At 37.9% G+C, this 23,178-nt stretch overlaps 1 protein-coding gene across 4 annotated transcripts in view; it reads left to right on the top strand.

Annotated features, from left to right (window-relative positions):
- Positions 1-12,601, top strand: part of NEBL (nebulette) — a 249,483-nt gene extending 236,882 nt beyond the window's left edge. For all 4 annotated transcript variants that reach the window (XM_030228919.2, XM_050971276.1, XM_050971278.1 and 1 more), the window contains 2 exons: positions 1,595-1,710; positions 7,238-12,601. In XM_030228919.2, coding sequence (XP_030084779.2) covers positions 1,595-1,710; positions 7,238-7,414 — 293 coding nt within the window. In that variant the 3' untranslated portion in view covers positions 7,415-12,601. The remainder of the gene's footprint in view (positions 1-1,594; positions 1,711-7,237) is intronic.
- Positions 12,602-23,178: the final 10,577 nt, after the last annotated feature.

A 23,178-nucleotide genomic window follows, 5' to 3' on the forward strand; every position in this document is an offset into this window, starting at 1 on the left:
TGTCATGCATGACATGGTACTGACATGCATGCATGTCCTGACATCTTGAGAAGCAGAGTATTATGGAGTAATACTAGTGCAAATATGAATACCTATCATAAATATATATTTTTATTGGGTTTTCCTGCTTTTCCCATGTATTTTTTCATTTTACAAGTCCTGGATCCTTTCACACATTGTGAACCCCATTAAATCCTATGTTAAATTTGCTTCTTTTTGAATTATGTGAGAGGGCTGCTTCAGAAGTTGTTCTTACTTTTCAACAAGCTCAAGAGATCTATCCCAGGAAGTGCTGGACTGCTGAGTGACACCATGTTTGAAGATTTTTTAATCATGTGAGGCATAAGCTCCATCTCTTTTAACCAAGAGACAGCTTTTGGAAGAGGAGATAGATAGACTATCAGCTAAATAGACCACTTGAAAAGTATCAGCATAAATGCATTTGTTTTTCAGTGTAGCTAAATGAATTCCCTATTGAGTTAGTAAAATTCTGACAAATAACAGTGGAGATGGGCTAATAACCTCCATACAAGCCAGAAATCTTTATTCTCTGAGAGTCTGAGTCTTGTAAAATGTGCCCGAATCTTGCAAAATATGTGGTGACTAAACTTTAATCTTTCTATTTTGAAAACCACTTCAGTTTTTTTAAATTTTGCTTTTAAAATATTTTTGGCCTTGCTAGGAAAATAGTCACTTGTGCTGGGCTTATTTCTCACAGTTTTTTCATCAACCATGTTTTTGTCACATTTTGTTTCAGTGGGTTGCCATAGTAAGATATTTGGGCAGATGTGGGAAGTTTATGAATGCTTCTCTAGTAAGCAGTAGAGTAGGGATCCCTGTTGGTTGTATTCATGCTTTCAGCAGTTCTTGGTACAATAGAAGTTAATATATTAGTGGTTAGCACACAGAATTGTTAAAATGTGAATAAAATATGTAATAAAGAAATTGAACAATTATGTGGTAAGAGGAAAATACTGAATAAGGTGGACTTTGAAATATATAAGTAGGATTGATCTCTCTTTGTGGGACTGAGAATGTTGATGGTATCAGAATAAGCTAAAAACCTCAACTGTGGGCTCACTTAAAATTTCTGCCTCTTCCTATGAATCACAATCATTCTTTGTTCATAGCCCAATAAATAGGAGTTAGTTTGCAATGAGTTAAGAATTAATTACAGTGAATTTCTGGTGAACCATTTCAAAACTGTATTAGCTTTTTTTCATCATTCATTCCCTAAAGATGGCAGCTTATGGGACATATATTTAGGGCCTCATCTATGTCAGTACCAAAATTGAGTTAGTGGTGTCTTAAACTTTCGTAAACCTTTTAATGATTAAGCTTCTAGTTGTACATTAAACTTTTCCTTCCAACTAACCCTGATGGCGTTTCTGGACACATTGCTATAACTTTGGCTACATTTATGTGTAAATCAACCTTTTAAAAGCCTTATGTTCTTTATGGAAATAATTCTGAACCGTGGTGTATGGAGGAATTAATACTAATAATGTTGAAAATATTCTACCATTTCTACAAAATGTTAGATAAGGGCTGTTTTAAAATATCAGTTAATGTGTGTATATTTTTTTTAATGCAGCCCCTGTTCTCCCTGGGGCATATCAACAAAGCCAGACTCAAGGATATGGATACATGCACCAGACCAGTATGTCATCCATGAGGTCCATGCATTCACAGCCTCATTCAGCAAGTCTGGTGAGTATTGAATTTAAAGGAGAATTTTTATTGGTAAGCACCATCATCAGCTATTGTGAAATCTCTTTAATATGACAGAATTGAACGCCCAGAGTTCTCTAGTTGACCTATTTGACTGTTTTTATTATAAATGTAACTGGTAGTCCTCATGTATAAAAAAGATTTACTTGACTATGGGCAGTGGTAAGAATTATATCAGAATACATTTAAAAAAAGACATGATATTCAGAGAGCAGTGAAATAACTGAATTCTTTACCTACTTACCTACTTAAAACAAATAGTAGATGCTTGGACAGTGCTCCAGAGGCTGAATTTTGATGTTATGCTCTGCGATGAGCATAACATCAGAGCTCCTAGCACTGGATGAAAACCAGTGATCTCTTAAGATCACCCTGTTGGTTTAAATCCGTTTCACTTTTTTTGGCTGGCTGATTTTGTGCTAGCAGGCTTTGTGCCTACCTGTGTTGCTTCTGCTTGTGTAGAGCTAGCTCAGACTCCAGATTGCTGTGCCCTTTCTAATTGCACACAGCAGTCGTGCAGCGACTGACTCGTGTAAGATACAAATTGAGTTACACTGGGTCAGCAACCGAGAAGAAACTTTATCATGAAACCATGGCTGTCTCGTGAAGTTCTCAACTGTGGTGGATGGAAATGAAAGCTGGAGTGAATATTTCATTTTCAAAGTAACTGGTTGTGGAGGGAGAGCTGAATGATATTCAGCTGGGATTTTTAGGAAATTAGGCTTCTTTTTTTTTAACTCCCTATATAAACATTTCAGATTTAATGGTTATCATATTTTTAAAATCATATCACTGCCTAGAGATTTTCTAGGTGCCTAAAGATTCAGCCACCTTTTACCTTAAAATATTGTCATTTTGAATTTTAAACTATTTATTTTGAATAGATGTATATTTACTACCTCTGTCACCTTTTTTAGAGATGAATAAATATTTAATTATGAACCAAAATTAGAGCTTGCTGAACTGAAAAAAAACTGTTTTCAAGATTAGATGAAACTTGTATTTTTTTGTAAAACTAAAACTCCATGACATTTTCTGTGTGGCATGAGTAGTTTCAGGCTTGTCAAATTCTCAGCTGTCTGGGGCTGAGGGGGCTAACTTGCTGCAAAGTCTGGGATCCAGATACCTCCATCACTGAATGAGTCAATAACCTGATAAACTCTTTGGACACCTGCGAGACAGCTGTGAGACAGCTGATAGTGGAATCAACCATTCATATCCAAGGATATTACAACTGGGAGTTGGTTGCTTTCCAAGAGAGACAAAATCCAAAAAGTGGGAGACCTGGAAGTGTGGGCTTTGCCAGCAGATTTGCTAGTCATTGGGGAGCAAAGAAAACAGCCCTCAAATCCAGCAGACAGAAAATGGAGATGCCTACAAATCTCAGAATGCACTTACCAGCCTTTGCAGCTTTGCAGGCAGAGAGATGACCACTATTTCCTAATAGCTCTGTGTCCCTGTGACTTACCTGACAGGCTGCCAAAACAGTGTCATTTCAGTCACCTTGAGAATCATCATTTGCCTCTTCTTCCAGAGTTGGGAATGTGAAGGTAATAGGAAAAGGAAGGGAGTGATGTTAAAAGATTTTAAAAGTATGATCAACTTATTTCAAAAGATTTATTTTCCCTGTTGTGAAACTGTTTTCACTTGACATCCTTGTAAGTGATAATATTTTGTCATGGGGAAAAAATGAAAACAGCATACACCATGAATTAAACTCATTTTGCTGTTGTTAAAAACTGAGTGGATTTCCCTTTAGAAAATAAATCCCAAGCATTTCCAGAGAGAGGAAATCAAAGACTGCTGGCCTGGTGCTGACTGCTAACTTGCCAGTCTGGTGAGGAAGACAGACTGTGATCTTACCACCCTGGGGTGATGATTCTGTTCCAAAAGAGGCATCTCAGATGCAGTTACAAACCTGCCAGGCTCTCTTGTCTTCCCATCTTAAGACCAGAATATTTTTGTGCAGCTTATGCAGGTGCATTGCAGATGTTTCAGTCAGCTGTTGGGACAGCACAGAGTGGTCTCAGAGTGTGCCTGGGGGAAGCCCCTGGCTGGGGATGTGTTTAAATGTAGCACACTGAAGGCTGATGACTGTCGTGGAGTGCTTTTAAAATGAGGTGTGGACATGCTGTGGGAGATCTGACAAACCTACACAGTGTTAAGGTGCATTGCTTTCAGCTGCCTGTTCAGTTCTGGGCTTGGAGCAGTACTGCCAGAGGTGCAGCGTTGTCTGCCTAATGACAGAGGGAGGAAAGATGAGAAGAAAGTGCCAGGGGAAGGAGACTGGAGGAAAGGAATCCCAGAATAGTCAACTCAAAGCATGAGCAGTTTTTGAGGCTTAGCTAAAAGCAGTGAAGGTGATAAAGTCGTTCATTGGTGCCTGAGTTTTGCCAGGACATCTCTAGGGCAGAAGTGATTAAGATCCCATGGGTTATATCAGGGTGGAGATGATTGCAGGGTTAGCTGCTTTAGTACATTTACTCCTTTCAACTGAGTTGTTGTATTGTTATCAGATCTGTCCCCAAAATGCATAAGTTCATTTTATAATCATGTTCACTGGTCTTCTGTATTAAGAAACAGAATTTTTCTAATTTCTTAATTTTAAAAATTTGGTTTATTTAATTTTGAGCTCTGTTTTGTGTTGAGCATGATCCTAACATAATCTTTGGATAGGTTTTTTCCCCCCAATATATTGCATTATTTTCTGATTCTTAATTTGTCCTTGTTTTCTGTGAGCAGTTCTGCATAATGGGGTGAATTAAATTGTTGCTCAGGGTACAAGGTGTTTTATAACAGAAAGCCCTGAAGGCTTATTTTCCTATTTGGAAAATGATGAGGTGTTCACCAGTTTGATATCCAAGAGTGGTAGGAAAACAAAACCAATCTGCTTCGAGTTGGCTTTCCTTGATGGCTGCTGTATGTGAAGGATGCTGCAGCAGTCACTATTCCTTGCAAGGAGCCATCCATAGAACAGGTATGAATTGGGGTGAAGTGGAAATACACACCTGTCAGCCCAGAACAGGCTGGGGAGCTGAGAATATATTAGCTTGATTTCAGTTCTTCGTATGCACAAGACTTGCTGGTCTGTCTAAGCAGTGGGATAGAGACCTTTGAGGAGGTGGTAGATAAGTGAGTTTTGACTCTTTTAAGGAACTCCAAACTTACACCCTCTTGTAACATAGCACCCGCTAAACTCACAACTGACTGAGGAATACTGAGGAATAATTCACTGAAATGCATTTTAAAATCCCTGCTTTGAGTCCTTTAGGCATTGTAATTCTCTATTATATAGCCCAGACTACACTCTGCAGTGATAATTAGGCATTAAATGCTAACAGGATTATTATGGAGATTTCTCCTGACAGCCATTTAGCACCTAATTAGGTGTTAAGGCCATAAATTTAGGTTTCTCAGCAGCATTTAGGGCCCTAATAAATTCTTTTAAAGTTTGGAATTGCGGACTTGTCTTCACAACTGTGCACCACGGTGATGGTGATGTAGTCAAGCTGCCTTATAGGAGACAGCAGCAGTATGTCCTTTGCCTTGGTGCTCTAAGGAAGAGTGAGCATCCTTCTAAGTGAGCAAAACCTCTCTATTTTTCTAATTTTTTGTTAGTTTAACAAAACATTTAACCTCTTCACCAATCTTTTCCCATTTAAGGGAGACCTATAAACATGGCTGGAGGCAAAATCCATTTACTGCCTTATACCAGATATAGACTTGCTACCATTTTTCTTAAATGGACCCTCTTATGAAATAGATAGTTTAAAGGGCTAGCTGCTGCCAAGTTTGTTGTAATAGCATATTTTTCACTGCTTTTTTGGAGTTACTTTCTAGGCTCAGCAGTGAGATCAGTTAAAATAGTTGGAAAAAATAAGATTCAGAAAGGCAGAGAGCCTTCTGATGGCTAGTTGTCTACTTTATGAATATTTAAGGATTTTTGGTGATGATAGAAGCCAATAATATAAATTATTTACTGTCATATAATGCATAAAAAATGATCCTTTTTTAAATTGAGTTCCATGAAGACATTAAGGAACCACCAGGGAAGTACATACCTCTAGTTGAAAACTGCACTTGGTCACAGCCTGTAGGTCAGCAAAACTACAAGGCATGGCAGAGGATATTAGTATAGCACAGGGCTCAAAAGCAGTTCAGGGTAGACTTGTCAAGAAGGGTGGTCTCCAGTGTTTAAACCGGAGCTGATTTCTCTGCCCTGTTTAATTTGCACTACCAATGATAGAGCCAAGACTAAAAGTATATTTCTAGCATGGAAACAGTAATAATCAGTTGCCCTATAGAGTCTGGATTAGATAATTCCACGTTTCCAACATGTGACAAATGGCTTGCTTACTCCATGTGGAGTAATCTCCACCTTTTTAAAGAAGTTTTATTAAAAACACTCAAGCCCCCATATATATGATATAAACTAAAACTAATTCAGAGCTGTTTTCTTGAACAGAGAAAAGCAGAGAAGTTTGCTGTCTTTTAAGAGGCTCAGAAAATAGTACTAGGCATGAACTCACACATTGATTGTTTTGCCCTTTTTTCACTCTAAATTATTGTACCAGAAAAATTCAGCTACCTGTGGTAACACAGGAAAAATTACTGGAAGGGAAATTGGATATTATCGGTGATGCTTGAACTGCTTTTGACTTGTGTTAAGAGCCAGGTTAAGGAAAAGAAAGTACTCTTGGGAATTTTAAAATGAGCTAGTTTTATTCTTCTGTTAAGGTACAAGGGGACACTGTTCTTCCTGAGTTTGAAAATCCACTTTGAATTCCAGTAAATGATGGCATTTTATTGGTTATGAGTGAAAACAAATACTCTATTTAGAAAAATAGCAGGAGAAGGCTGAAAGCTTGTCTCATTGTGGACAGGGCTGTGGAGAAATTTCTCTTAGCTAATGAAGCTAAATTTTGTCTGAATATGAAGATATAAGTATTAATAAAATTATTTTTATAGAATTTAAAAAATCTTGTCTTTCCTTTAGATAATAATGCATTCATAATTCCTAATTTGGGTAAAATTCTAATGAAATGAAGGACATTCATTGAGATGGAAAAGTTAATGGCCTGGATGAAGACTGTGTTTCTTCTTGTAGTGGAGGCACAGGAGAAGCTATTTGTGAATCATGCAAATAGGGAGCAGAAGCAGAGCTAGCCTGGCTGGATGTAATGAACTGTTACTAGTGAATTAATAAAACAACAGTTAGAATATTTCAATATGCAGTGGATGGCTTGAAATCTGTTTGTTTGTTTGAAGCCATAGGACAATGTGAATTAACAAAATAATTATCTTGCTACTCAGAACAAGGGCCTGTATTCACTGTATATTTGACAGGGTGTAGAAGGGGATACTGCTCCTTTTCGACAGGTAACTCTCTCTGCTTTGCTCCCTCTATTCTTTTTTTCCTTCTCTTTTTTTTGTGCAAAGAGAAGGAATCAAGGAATCTCAGGTTTGGACTTGAGGCTTTACAGTCTTGTTTTCTTTCCTTCAACAGAGGACATACAGAGCTATGTATGACTACAGCGCTCAAGATGAAGATGAAGTTTCCTTCAGGGATGGTGATTATATCATCAATGTTCAACCAATTGATGATGGCTGGATGTATGGTACTGTTCAGAGAACTGGGAAAACAGGAATGCTTCCAGCAAATTATATTGAGTTTGTTAACTAATTTTTGTCTCTTGTCCTTTGAGCTTTATTATGATTTACTTAAAATCTAACCTTTTAGAAAAAAAATCAGAAGAATCTTTTAAGAGTTCATGATCATTACTTTATCACTGCTGTAACAGTTTGCATTCTCACTCAGAATCCATTTTAGAGTCCTTTAAAGAAAAGATAAATAATCCACAAGAAGCTCAGAGCTTTGAAAACAGCATTGCTTATAATAGTGCTCTCTCAAGGTGAAAAATCATATATGGAAGCCTGGTACTGCCAGTCCTATAAAAACTTTGGTCAATTAACTGTAAAGGGGTGTAATGCCTTTTCCTTACGCCTCAAAGACGTTGTCACCATAAAATTGATTCACTTCTTATGGCACTCTGAAGTCACAGGATGTTAACACACTGAGTTTGAACACATCTTCAAATTATTAGGGAAACGTTTAATGTTTAAGCAGTTAGCTTCCTAATAAAAATTAATATGTTGAGTAGATAATTCAGTCATTTGAAATAAAGAGAAGTAACATGCCAGTAAAAAAAAAAATCCAATAAAACCCCCTACTGCCCAGCCAGCCTTACAGTAAATAGGTCTATTTTGACAACAAAAGTTTCCTGAATCCTGCATATCCACATTTATTCTTGAATTACCCATTTTTTCTTATTTCCAAGTGATCTATTAGATTTGCTTCCATCCTAATCCATCAATTAGATCCAGGTCTGGATTCATGGTTCTTCAGTATCATTTCCGCAGGAGATTCCATGCAAAGACTATCTAAAATATAAAACCTGTCAGCTCTTCTGTTTCCTTGTAATAATACTTAACATTTAGATAGAAACTTTCATTAGGGCAACGTACAACCAGTACTTCTCGTTAGCTCCTTGACCTTCGCCTGTAGTGCTGTAAATAAATACCCACGAGCGGCCCCGGCGCTGTGCAGTCCCCAGAGCCTGCAGTCACATCCCCTTCTCACCACAGGTAACTCGCTTAATGGCTGCTTTGCTGATGAGCTGATGTCCCTCCCCTGCTGCAGAAACACTTGTGCCTCCATCGAGCAGTGGAGGAGAGCTCTGGTTCTTGTAGTGCGTTTCGGATCAATGGCCTGTTGCTTCAGTTTGCTCCCAGATTCTTGGCGATCCAGCAGTGGGTTGTACGCTTGCCAAATGATTCATGATGGAGAAGAATTCTGTTTTCTTTTAGTGACTTCATCTTCCTCATTACTGACATCGAAGGGAAAGCTAACTAAGTAAAATCCAACATGCCCTATGCCATTATGTTTCAGTTTAGCCATCTGTGGAAAACAGTAAGAATATTCTGCTGACAAACCTTCACTTGTGCTTTTTGGTGTCTCTTAACTTACAGCCAGAACTGAGAGATCCAGGTCTCAGTCTGTGAAGCTGGGAGAGGATCTAACAGCTGGTGACACAGTGGCTCTGTATGAGGGATTTTGTCAGCAGGCTTGGGTCACAGGCAACTTGTTTTTGCTTTGACTGGGTGCTGCATTCCCTCACAGGGAGAAATCATGGAAGGAAGGAAAAAAGAGTTAAAGATTCATATGAGAAATTATTTATGTGGATGCAGAAATGTGTAAGGAAGAAAATGTTTTCTGATAAAATAATTTGTGGAGTTCAGCCACGTGCTAAGGAAGTTAACTTTGGAGTAGCCCTCAGAATATTGAGTCTGCACTGGCTTTCTTTCATTTCTAAAATTTTAAAGTAGAATTATATATAGAACTTTTAGACAATTTTGTACTTCTCATCTCACAAAGCAGGAAACCCTGCAATAACTATTTAAAAATTAAATAAGGAAGGCAGTATGGATTTGTTATGTCAACTGAAAGTTGTCAGTGCAAATCCCTGTAAATTGTATTTTTGCATACAGTTTTTGCATACAATTTCCGAAGAATTGGTAAGCTTATGCAATTTTATTTTGGGTCTTGCTATACCAGCTGCCAAGCAGAATGGAGTGACTGCATTAAAAAAGAAATTTAAAAATGTCCATGACTGTGGAATTACCTGTACTTTCTTGTCAGCAGCCTAATTTCAAGGCTAAAGCTGCCCAGGAGTATCCAGCTTCAAAAAATGTGTTTTAAAAGTATAATTCCATGACTGTAAATATGTAATTTGTATAGTTGACTGCTGTGATTTAAAATTCTTGCAAGTTTTGCATAAGGAGCTGCTCTTGCAGCAGACCCTTGTGCATTACTGGTGATACCCATATGAAATCAGCAAGTCAAATGGTATTTTTAAAGCTGATGTGGTATGCTGAGCTAGAAGCTCTGAAACAAGCAGTTTGCTTCTGTGTTGGTATTCATCGCTGGCCATCAACAGCGAGGAGAGGATTTCCATCTTCTGCTGGCTGGGAAATTTTTCAGATGATGCCTGAGGCACAGCTGGCTGTCACTTGCTGCTGTGCTGCTCTATTAGCTGTGCAATGCTGACAACAATAAAAACAGGGTGTCAGTTTGCTAATCAAATATGAATAAAAAAGAAATATAGAGAATATCTATATGGCATCAGGTTGCAATTTTTAGTGACTTATGAAACAGAGAGTCTCCACCTATAAATACACAGTCATTCTTCCTAAATGGGGAGTCAGCTTACAGTGTTGCATACTTTATGTATAGAAGTAAATCAGAAAATGGGTATTTGGTGACATTAGAGAGCTATGTTATGCTGAACAATAGAAATAAAATTTTGAATATTCATTAGCCTGGCAGAGCAGCTAAAGCGATTTGCAAAAAATAAAAGGTCAAGGAAACAAAACACTATGTGAATTGTATTTCTCTTGAGAATGGTATGTCAGCAGAATTGTTAAGACTTGGTTTAAGTTACTTATTCTTGTAGTCAACTCTTTTATCATTCATTAGAAATTCATATTTATATGGAATTGTTCCTGCTTTTTGATATACGACAAACTTTAGTGTGATTTTGCAGCTTTGTTCTAAGCAATGCAATCAAAGACCCAAAATTATCAGAATGCAATTATATTTTTTTTTTTTATAAAAACTAAAATTTGTAAGGCAGGGAGAGTAAGTCATGAACTAAACAGTGCCAGCACACGTTTTTCAAAGCATATGTTGGAGACTGTTACATGCAGTGTGATATAGGGGTGAAAAGATGCTACATGCTGTCTTGTCACCTTTAAAGTTTATATTCATTTTTAGCACAGCATGATCCCCTCACTGTTCTTTCTTCCTGTAGTCAACATTTTTCTGGGGAAAGGAAAGGGCTTTTAAGGACTTGAATTTCTCAAGCTGTTCCAACGTTCAGGTTGGAAGTCCACATGTTCCCATTATAGAAATAAAAAATTCTATAAAGAATGCTGTAATTCTTGCTAACACAAGTATAAATGTAAACAACACAGAGCATATTCATGCATACATACAAGAACAAATGGGTGCCTTGCTTTTCATTACTCTTTCTTGCTTGGCTATCTTCATTTTTTAAACAAAGCTACGTTCAGGTACTGCAGTTGTAATTTTTCATTATGGAACATTAGCATTTAGTCTTGATGAAACAGGGTTTTCTTGATTACATTTGACATAAAATAAACTACTTCAGCAGACTGGGATTTGACAGAGAATCACCTCCCATGGATTATGTTTTTGACAAATGTGTCCCTGCCGAGTGTTTCTCGGGATGTGGAAGGTCTCCAATACCTGGGAAAGGTAATAATTCTAGTTTTTATAGTACAGTGACTGCATCTCATCTTGTATGATGAAAAAAAATTACAAATACAGAGGTCTTTGGCAGAAGGTGGTACAGGGTATAAAATCATAGATTTTTATTAAGTTAATTAATACTCCATTTAAAAATAGAATATGCTTTAGTTAGTAAATGTTTAAATAAGATACTGAAACAGACAGAAGATGCTGTTGAAAGAAGTCCTCCAAACTGATGTGCTGGCAAGTGCAAAGTACTAGTGAGCTATAGAAGATTAAACCATTTTGCAATGCTTTAGTGATTTTCTCCAGCTTTATGCCATAGGAACCCCATCTCTCCTTTGGAAAGAAAACCTGAAAGCTCTATTTCCTAAACTGCCTGCACTACAACAGTATATTCAAAGGAATTTCATATGCTTCTTGTGTCTGATAAATAGAATTTGCATATTGTACTTCAGTTGTAATCCAGTTGTTGTTGACATTTGTTTAATTATTATTATTTTAGGGGGGAAAAATAAGCTATACTGTAGCATTTCAATTGTGTATTTAATATTACTATTAGAAATTGCTAGACCATTGGGAGACAGCAATGACTGTATTGACATTGATTAGCATGATGTGGAAAATCTCTCAGCTGTTGGTTTTTGCAGTGTGATATAAAAAGCAAAAATGAACCGCTGTGCAGTTTGGCTTATGTTTGCTTTAAAGTGTGTAAAGTTTTAGTTATTTTGCAAAACTGTACTGTATTTGAGGGTATACAGTTGTGAAGGTAACAATTGTTTTTCAAAGGACAGATAAACTTACTCTTGGATCATATGATGTATCATCTTAATTTGGCTTTTGTTATGCAGAAAGTTAACACCAGCTATTAAAATATATTTTAGTAGAAATGCTTTAATTCCTGTTTCTTCCTCTACACTGTGAATATTTAAGCTTTGGTGGACTAGAGCAACATCATGCTGCCCAAAGTACTAACCTATGCAACCTAGTTCACATTTTAGTTGATGTCACAGTGGATGTAACATAACAATTTATTTTGCATAACATTAAACTTCATTCAAATAAAATATTAAACCCAGCACTATGTATGTATTATATTAATAAACAACACTCTTTAAAGCTACCATACCTATTAGTATAAGCTCTCGAATGTGGATATTGCTTTAACTAAGGAAGCTTTGAATTTTCAGTCCTAAGTAGAATATTTAGCATTATTTGTCAAGCTTGACCCCAGAAAACAGTTTCCTAAACCACTGTTTTATTGCAGACATGCCCCCTCCTTAAAAGCTTTGCCCTTTTCAGTATGCATTTGTAACCCTCCAACAGAACACCAAGTTACATTCCATGACCCTTGGTTTGTTTAAATAAGCAAATAGAGTAAGTGAAGGAGGTTCACTGTTTTAGTTGATACTGGTTTGCTTGTCTTTGAGTGGGAATTGGTTCGGTGTGCTCTCAGTGCAGCACTAATAAAAAAGATTGCATTGCTGACTTCTTTTTATATACAAATGTCATCTTTATTCATTTACACAGGTAAATTAGTTTTAAAACACTGTAAGAAAGTTTAAGTTAAAATAAATTCCAGAAGTATTTTGGAACTGCTCTGCCTGTAGTTGAAGAAGATTATTATGCTTAGGGACATGTTTTATTTATTTGAGTGTTAAGTGTATGCTACAGTGGACTGCATTAGAATTTTTATATTCTTGTCAAGTGTTGTTTTGAAGAAGGCTGTTAACAATGTATGAAGACAAATGGCAGCCACAAATGGAGCTGATTAGTTTTTCCTAGGTAAGTGACATGCAGTTGCTACCACACTAATTTCTACTTAAGAAATGTGTTAGCATTTCATATGAAGTTTAATTGGTTACAGAGTTGTGATTCAATGTTCTGTAGTGCTTTTATATATTGAAATGCTGCCAGTATAGAAATATCCAATCTTTATGTATACTGTAGCAAACAGTATACATAAAGGAGTTTTTCAATAAGATAAAGATTTAAGAGCTGCCAAAATGGACCTTTAGCACTCAGAATGTGTTTTATTTGAAAAACCCTCCATACTTTGCTGGAGGTACTGAAGTTATTTCCTGTCTTAGTGGTCCCATAGAATATAATTATCAAAAGAATCCGTGTATACTGGCACATTAAATTCTCATGGAAACCCTCAATATTGTGCACTGGACAACTCAAGGGTTTCTAGCTATCAATGCTTTCAGGTTGTCTCTGTCTCAGAACTGGGCTCTTGGTTTTCTCTGGTGTGTTAATTAGCAAGATTAGGCTAATGTATCATGGGGTTCTCTGTACTAAGGGAATAGCTGCCCAGTGCATGACCACTACCTTCTCTCCCTTCTCCCACCTACACCACCAACCCCAGCCATGTTTCCAATACTGTTTTGCTGTGACTACCTATCTCATCTTTCCATGAAGCTACCTGTGGGACACATTAAAGTGATATCACGAAATGAGCCAGATTTTTTTTTTCTTCCAAATTATTTATTTTATCATCATTCTTTTGGTGATTCTGTTTATTGCACAACCTTGAAAACAGCATAAGGAAAGAAATGGTATGAAATGGGTGGAAGACATGGCTGAAGTGAAATTACAGATTTCTTACTCAAATTTTGCTGCAGAGGTTAATAAAAGTCAACCATATGACTGAGGGCACCATCTAAACAACTAACCTGCAAGCTGAGCAGTGTCATGTGGATATGCTTGGCCTGTGTCCGTGTGTCTGTGCTGCAGTATCAGAAATACTCTGGGGTACTGTGCAGATGCATCCTCCAGTTTTTCAGCAATTAGTTGGGATCCCAAGAGCAGCCCACCAATTGGCATATGGCATTCATAAAGACAAATTTATCCTTTGAGAAAATGAGATCACAGTACAGAGGAAAAAAAATGTCAGTGGGTTTGACCTACATGTTCTTGTGCCCAGCAGTAAGGAAATCCCTTGTGTGCAGTCAGAAGACCTAAGCCCCATGACACTGCAGAAAGCTCCTAACTCTGAACTGTGTTTAGTACCAGAAGTTGATGATGGGCCACAGAGCTCACTTGTTCCACAGATTTGATACTGCATGAGATGCTACTTGCTGGGCATTGTGTTTAACAATGGCAGCAGAAACTGGAGATTCATATTTATGCCCTACATCCTGAAAGGATCCTAAGAACTCCTTGATTTTATATATTTTAGCTTTGGTTGCTTCCTCACTTGTCCACTGTTGATAAAGTCTACAAATATAGAGAGGCCTATTCTCTTGCTGCCCTGTGGCTTTGACCGCTTGTCTCTACAAAGAGAGATCTGCAGATGTTAACATCTGTATCTTAAAATATTGCTTGATGCATGAATATTCATTTTCAATGTTTTCACAAACAACTGTCATTGTGATTGTTCTTTGATTCAAACTGTAATTTTTCAGTGGTTTTCCTCCTCCTCCATCTTTCTTCTCTTGATATGCTTGCAGCCTGTGTTGTTTATACAGCAGCTTTTCCAGGACCCAAAGGAGATATTTCTAAGAAGATTCTCGAGGCACTGAGAAGATTTTAAATTGCTTGGAAAATGCTGGTGTTATCTCCTCATTAAATTCTCCCTCCCCCAGAAGCTGTACAATGGCTTTGCTGTCCTTTGCTTTCTGCCTCCTCTTCCTTTAGTCAAGCTCTGAGATCTCTGTCATTGAACCAGATGGGCATGGGGCCCCTCCAGGCAGGCCTTCAGACCACTCTCTGAAGCACCACAGTTTCTGCATTCAGATTTGGAACTTCAGTGTGGCTCACCTACCTGTTCTCCTGTCAAGACCTTTGAGTAGAACTCAAAGAACATTACTCTGTGCCCATTAACCCCAAGCAGTGTTACATTTCTGTTGGCTCAGCGATGAACAGTTCTCTCTGAAGAGTCCTCTTGACTGTGTTTTCCCAGCTTTCCTTACCTGTGGCTGCTTCTTAAACAAGCTGCTGATTTCAGGAAAGAGGGTTACTGCATTTTTTTGCTGTCTTTTCCTACCTAAACCAGTTCTTCTTCGTTCTCTTCTTCAAAGGATTAGTGTGATTTTTTTTATGTTATCCCTGATTTTGGGTTGAACTCTTGATTCAGGAGTCATTCTGTCTCCCTCAGTGTTAGAGTGAAGGGCTCATACCATGTCAGTGCAGTTTGTTGCTCGCTAAGGAAGCTGTGTTGGATAGGCACAATCCTCCTCACCAGAACCTTTCAGTTCCAAGCACTGCTTGTTTTGTATTCATCAGATAGGGTCTCTGTGAGATGTGACTATCTGTACCAAACCCCAGCCTTTCTATAAATAAATATGTCATTATAAAATAAACACTTTTTCTGACTTACAGCTCCTCTGGCTCAACATGACATTGACATCCTCCAATTTTGTAGCTTGCACTGACATTAGGAAACATGCATCTAAAATGTGTTAGATGGATTATGCTCTAAGGGACTATTTAGGCAGCTATTATACAGTGTGGATAGCTCAAGTTAAATGGGATAAGTGGCAGATCAGGTCTTGCTGGCAAGTGGTGTAACTGAGAAATGAGTTTATGTGTTTACATGAGTGACCTAGCTATTCAAGAGACTGTCATTTTCATTTCCTCTCCAGCAGTTCAAAACAAATACAAGAATTAGATGACAATTATTCATAGTTAACTAGTTAGCTGTGCAGCTTAAACAATTCCTCGATCAATATGGAAATAAAGTTAATCAGAAAGTTTTGGCAAATGGTGGAGCTAGGCATTTGTTTGGTGGAGCATGATGTTCAGCATGCTTACATTTCTAATCATTCTTTTCCCTTTTTCTAAATTTATTAAAAATAGTGAGAATGATCTGCCCCTTACAGCATGACTAGCTTGCTGTTAGAGAAATTAGTCATCTATGAAAGACTAGATTCAAGGGTGTTGTAAGGACTTGGAAGACAATTTTTTGCACTTATACTTTCAAATCTTAAAGTTACCAAAATATTAACTTTGCTGCCTTGCATTTTCTTTCAGACCCCAAATCCCACTAGAATGGAATTGCTCTGCTCTGTGTTCAGCATTGCATTCCCTGAAACAATTACCTTTGTGAGATGGGAAAAAGACCACAAACATTGGAGTACTTCAAGTAACTTTCTCTTCCTACGATTTTTTCATTGCTATGCTAAGTAACATCTGCAAAATATCCTTCATTCCAAGGCTCTTTATTTCACCCTAAAGAAACATGTTGCACAAATGCCATACTCCCTGTTCAAATGCCACTGGCCATGATGCTCTGTTGCACAGCTGTGATTATTATGGGAGGGAGGACACGTGCTACAATGGCTACAGCGAAAAACTTGATGTTAGCACAAGCACCTAGCAAAGACTCCTCTGAGATCTTTCTCAACTTGTCACTCCTTTGAAAATAGTAGCCATCACTGCAGTACCAGTGCTGTGTGAGATTAGTAAAATTATAACTTTGCCTCTTGGTTTGTTTTCCAGATGCTATAAAGTCCACACAGCTGCATCTGCTTTTGGATAGGTTGGTTTTAAATGCTGATCTGACTTGTGGCAGCTTATGTTTTTGTTGGTATTGTTTTTATTTCAGCTTATGGTATGATGGCTAAGCAGAAGGACACATTAGGTCCTCTAATTTGAGGGCTTTCTGCCATTCTACAGATGCATGTTTTCTTATTTTAAGCCTTCTTTTTCCCAGCACTTTCTCAGAGATCAAGAATATGAACAGGACTTAGCCTCCTACCAGAAGGCCAGAACTGTAATCTGAACTACTACAAAATGAGTCCAAACAAGGACATGGGCACTGGTCACAATCAAATTATTTCTCCTAGAAGTTGATCCATGAAGCAGACACACTCTTCTGCCCTCCCCGCCCCCCCAGTTTTTCCTTCTCTAAATACTGCTGATCTAGTGACCATTTATTTTAGAGTTGAGTCACTTTTTGGGGGAGTTAAATAAGAAAAGATTTTTTTGCATGTTATTGCAACATGCTTTAACCCTGATCACCATCACCTACAACTGCATCAGAACTTCACAGCAAAATAAGGTAGGTGGAACAGTGCTTAGTCTGTGCTTTAGTGTATTTAAAATGCTTTTTTTCAATTAAACTCTGTACAAAAATGCAGTGAAGGGTTCTGTACAGGATGAAACAGTTTTATATAGCTTCAGAAAGCAGTGGTGTGAAACCATGGATCATATTAGAAGATAGGGACCTTGTTTCTTAGTCCAGACTAAGGTAACTTTATCTGCTCTATTTCTTTTCTGTATCATGCTATGTGTTCAGCTGGGGCAGAAATGAGGTTGAAGAGGCAAATTTTATTATAAGAGTCAGAAACAGGAAAATGAGATACAAGTGGGTTTTTCAAATTACGGCTGAAATCTGAGTCTGATTACAGAGTGATGTTGGAGATTTCACTGAACATTTTAACACTCCAATGTGCTCTATGAAATCAGTCGTCATTCTTTAATTTAATATAAATTAATGTAATTCTTGAATTTAATGTAAATAGTGAAATGCGTACTGAATTTGGGATTATAAAGTCTTGTTTGCACTTAAACTCAGTATCAAACAACTAGGCTAGAGCTATGCTGACTTTTTATCCCTCTCTTTAGTTTAAGGAATATTTAATTAAGCTATGTGAAATGGGACATCATCAGTGAAATGGATATCAGTTCTGAATTCTTGGACAAGATACTTATTCAAAATTGCTTTGATGGTCAGAAGAAACAAATTCTGGATGAGGATTTGAGTTACTGGTTGACTAAATCAGTCATGCTCTGAAAAGTCATCTCTTGATTTTTTACAATAGTTTTTGAGACGCAGCCTCTCAGCAAAGAGTTCAGGGCTGTTAACATGAGGGGGGATTGATGAGTTCCTGTGTCATCCTTGGTGAGGGGCTTCAGCTTGGAGATATTTAAGACCTTGTTTTGGCTTCAGCATTTCCTACCTGCTGTCAAGAAAATTTGGAGGGATGATATGTAGCACATATCATGATATGTACTTTGACTCAGTACATCCTGTGTGGCTAAACATGGGTCATATTTAAATCATGTTTTGTGGATGGATGGGAGAATGCTCATGTTGGCCTTGAACAGATGGGAAATCCTCAAGCAGAAATGGGATGCCTGGAAAAGGTGAGGGCCAAATCCTAATATTGTTCCACCTTTGTTAAGGGCTTGGTTCTCCTCAAAAATCTCTGAGGAAGTAACATTTTGCCACTGATGTGCTGCTGTTTATCTCACCTCTCCTGCATAAGCATGTCTCAAGTCCAAACCTTCTCAGGGTGAGTCACTCTGGTTGGGTGGCCTTGAGGGCATCTTCTGTAAAACGTGCAGCTCACTCAGCTGTGCCATTCAGCATGGGCTCAATACCTACAGATTTCTGAGCCCTCCTCTTTTTTTTTTAAATTTAATGTAAGTTGTTCTGTTCTTTCTACTTTAATGCCTATTTTGTCTCAACCATTGGAGCAGCAGCTGTGGCAGGAGGGACACAGGGGCATGTTACCTTGGAGGTGGGAGTGCAGCAATGGAGGGGGTGTAGCCAGTGTGCAGGAACACAGACCCAGGGGAGGCAGGAGGAGCTGCTGAGCCAGAGGCACTCCAGAGGTACCAGGGCTGTGGTGGATTGCATTAGCTGGGAGCTGAGCCCTGCCACTTACTCCTGCACATGGCCCATAGGAAGGGGCAGTTGATATTCAAGCACTGTTTCTCCTAGGTGGATATATGAGCACTTGTAATGAATATTTTTCATGCTCTCCAGTCCAACTACAAAGCCTGGAGGAATGGAAGAAACATTTCTGAATTCAGGGGTTTTTCTTCAAATCAAATTATGCTCAAAAGCATGTTATGCCTCGCTTGGCCAACAATTTTCCAAGTGTGCTAGGTTTCTGTCATGAAAACCAGCCTTCATAGTTTACTTTCTTGTTGTAGGGCAGAACAAGCTTCTCATGTTTCTTTTTTTACCTGGGCAATTTTCTGCTGTGATGAGAGCAAAGGTCTCTTTGTGTGGTGGAGTGAAGACATTCAGGAACTACTGCTGGCCACAGTAATTTTCTGCAATCCTACTATATACATATGATTGATAGCTATGAACCTACTCCAAATTTTTCTAAATCTCTCGACATTTTTAGAAGAAAAACTTCCAATAGCTGAGATAGAGATATACGCTAATATCTCTTTTTTTTCTGTTGTACACTGAAAAAGAAGAAGAGCAAAATACCTGCATGTGAGGTTTTAATACAGCCCTTCAGAGCTGGGTGAGCTGTAGTTGATTAGCAAGAGAAAAGGCAGTCATGTAAAACTGGCACAAGGGGGCAGATGTGCACCACTGAAAATTCTTCACAGTTTGTGTTTATGAATGATCACAATTAGCTGCAGGACGCAGAATGGTAACTGTCCTGTTATGGGCATAAATGGCTATTTTAATTGTGTTGTAAGAAAAATTGTGCTGTGTATTTAATTAGAATGAAACCTCACATTTCTACATAAAATCAAAAGGGCTTAACAAAATAAATGGTTTGCAAAATTTGATTTCCAGTGTGGATCAATAGCAGAGACAACTAGGGAATAAAGATGTGTTTCACTAATTCTTTTTACTGGATCAGATAAGATGAGCCATTCAATTATCATAATTCAAGACTTGAAATTTACACATATTGGGACCATATTGTTGTTATGCTTAAAGGTGTCCTAGTACTCAAAATTTTGGATGTGCTCCCTGAACAGTGGTAATTACTGTGGTGGTGCATATGGTAGAGTCTTAGGAGTTCATAGAGTTAAAAGTGTGTACAAAATGCTAGATATGACTGCACAAAGAAAGCCAGTGCAGGAGGCACAGTCAAAGAGGAGCTGCAGTAAGAGATGCTGTAGCAGCAGAAGTTTCATTATGCTCTTAAGACAAATTAATTTGCTGTAGAGACAACTACTCATGCAGTTACAGCATTTTCCTCCCCAAACCTCTCCCTGCACTTACATATTCTGCATCTTCATTACTTGATCGTTCCACATTTCATCCACAGAAAAGTTATATTTTTATACTTTTTTATATTAAAAAACAAAACTCGAGTGCTAGAGGTAAAAGCAGTAAACGTATTTATTGTGATTCCATTAAAATTACTTTCTGTTGCTGTCTGGACTTGGACTAACATAGGCTTTGTTGTTCCAGCAGTGCCAGCTTCATAACTGTCTGCTATTTAGAGACATCCAAACTTTTTCAATACACAAGACATGGAGATGAAGCTTTGCAAGAATAAGTGTTTCAGGAGACCTTCATTGTGGCTCAGCTGAAATGAATGGAATTAATTATAAGAAAATAAGCTATTAACACATATACATGTATAGAGTAGGAATTTGCAGTTTTGTGTTATCTGTGAGACTTTCTTTTTCAGTGGAAGAAAAAGACACTCAGTACTGTTTAAAATCTGACTGTTTTATTGTTGTAATGCCATTGTGTCAGTAGATGATTAATACTTGCCTCAAAGCAGTGGGGGCTCAGTTCAGCTGCAGACAATGCAAGGTTGAGGAGCTGATGCTTCCCTGCTGCCTTTCATATATCCAGGCACATTTCTCGCCTCAGCTGGATTGCTCCAGGTCAAAAATGAGGATGTTTCTTTCCAAACTGTTGCCATCTGACTGTCAGAGTCATCCCTGACTGATGTTCCCTAAATGTTTAATTTCTTCATTTTACCCACCTGTATTGTGGACATGGTAAAGCAGTTCCTTTGCCTTTATATAGATGCTTTCTGCATGAGCATAGCTTGAATCTCTTCCACAGTTGCCACATGCATTATTTTCTTAAAAATTTATTCATTCATATACCAGTTGCAAATTAGAGTTCTTTGAATTTACTCCATTTTCTCTTTGTTTCTCTTGTTCACTAAATTGTGTACAAGGATTAAGAAAGCTTCAGCAGAGGCAGTGAGAGGGGGACAATCCACTTATGCAGGGCTAGCTGAGGTCCATGACTGCCGTGAAAAGAAGAGCCTGGGCAATATCTCCTCCATCAGGCACTACCAAGACTTGGCATTTGCTCCTCTTGGGCCTCTGTAGGAAACCTGCTACTCATAGCTCCCTGATGATGCTCAGGGCATTTGGGATGACATTGAACTCAAACCCAGGCCAATGTGGAAGTCTAGATGTGGCTGTGTGGTGTCACCTCTCTCAGTAGAACCAAAGGCTGGCTCCAGACCTTAAAAATAGCCCTCTTCCTCCCCACTTTCTGTGTAGCACCATGCAGGCTCCTCTCCTTTATTTTAGAGTGGTCACTAGGTGGTTTGTGACCATGAATGCCCTTTTCCAAGCTTTGAATGTAGGTACTACAATTACTTACAAGGTATTGCCACAGCCTTGAATTTTCAAAAGTAATTGCTTGTGGTTTATTAAATTCCTTAGTTATGTCCCTAGCTCCTTAACCTGAATATTGCTGGAATACACTTTTTAACATTTTTTCTCTGCATTCTTTTTTACAGCCATAATAACCATTTATTGCTATATGATTTTATTAGTAAGTGTTCCAAAGCTGTTTCTATACTTGCTTCCCTTCACAGACAACCATTTACCTAATGAATTCTGACTATAGAAATGCTGGATTCTTCTACTCTGTTTTGTGAACATAATAAAGAAGAGAGCAGAAGGTATGAGAGCTTAATTCCAGATTTTTAATTTTGTTTATAGTGAGGTTATTGACAAGATGTTATAGAGACACTATGATTAAAAACCAAAAATGTATTACTGAAAGCAAGAAGACTGGGCACCTAAATAAAGCTATTAAGCATGTCATAATCTTTTAAATGCCTGTTACCTCCTGTGTAAGCCTGGAATAAAAGTGTTTTGCTGCAGGATCCAATCCCACAGGAAATGTGTTAACATTACAAAAATAATCTTAAACTTTTTACAGTATTTACACATTATGATCAAGACCACAGCCAAGTACTTTGATGAAGACTTGATTTATTGTCTGTGAAGAAGAAGTGTCTGTCATTGAACTAATTCCCCTGCTTCATCTTTTACCTCTAGTTGGTTTTATTTCTCAGATTTTTGTTGTTGCTGTTTGTTAACCTACATTTGACAAGACAGCTAATTTCAGCCAGATTGATTATCTCTATCTTGGCATATTGTACAAGTTATTTCTGACCTCAGTCCTCAGAAAACATGGAAAAATGATATTTCCTAAATTTTAGTGACAGATTTCTGATAAACATTACTATATTTACTGAATGTTTGTAAAGCACCAAATTATGTTCCACTAATGACTGTTTAGTGCTGAAGTTCAGCACATCTCCCAGCTGGGCATTAGCTAATGAACACAAGATGGTCTATATATAATAGCTGTTTATCCTCTCAAGAAAAAAAGTCCCAAGTTTTATCCCAGAAAGCCTGGGTGGAGCTTTTAAGCCAGACAGTTTTACAGACATGTTGTCATTCCTCAAATTAAGAATATTTCTCCACTGCCTGTCCATGCTCTAGGAACTCTGAATGGTGACTCAGTAAAGAACCACCTTCTGTGGCTGGGTTGTTCAAAGGCCCCTACACAGAGCAATACTCTGCCATGCATAAAACCAGGTCACTGAAATTTTGCACATGCTCTTAAAGTACATTTTAGAACAGGAGGAGTATTGTTCCTTGTATCCAGACCGAGTTTGTGTTGGTATCATTCTTTTCTTTTTCAGAATTCAGATTATTTTCTATTTCCATAATACTTTACTACTTTCAATGGAGAGGACACAGATTTAGTTGGTATACAATTATGAAATGCCAGGTTGGGTCCAGGCTGTGGCACAGACCACCTCTTTCTGGTATAGAGTTGGGCTGTTGAGGTCCTGATTACACTGGAATTACTGCTGCTTCTCAGGAGAGCTAGTTGGTGTATTTTCTTAAGCTACAAGTAATTCTTAGAGATTTTTCTGAGTTTTGCTTAAATAGTTACTTCTGATGGAGTTATGCTATTAGAAGTTTGTACACGCAGTGACTAAGAAATAAGTCTGGATGAAACATTGGATTCTCCAGTGAAAACTTACACATTTATTTCCTGAAGATTTTAGTGACTATTTCTCCTGGTTTTTCTTCATTTTTTTTACATCTGTGCTTTGAAATCCTCTTCCTGAGCAGACAAGTGGTCTGCTCAGTCAGCCCCAGCTTAAAGCTCTGAGAGAAGTGACAGG

This window comes from Serinus canaria, chromosome 2 (genome assembly GCF_022539315.1).
Source record: "Serinus canaria isolate serCan28SL12 chromosome 2, serCan2020, whole genome shotgun sequence".
NCBI lineage: Eukaryota > Metazoa > Chordata > Aves > Passeriformes > Fringillidae > Serinus > Serinus canaria.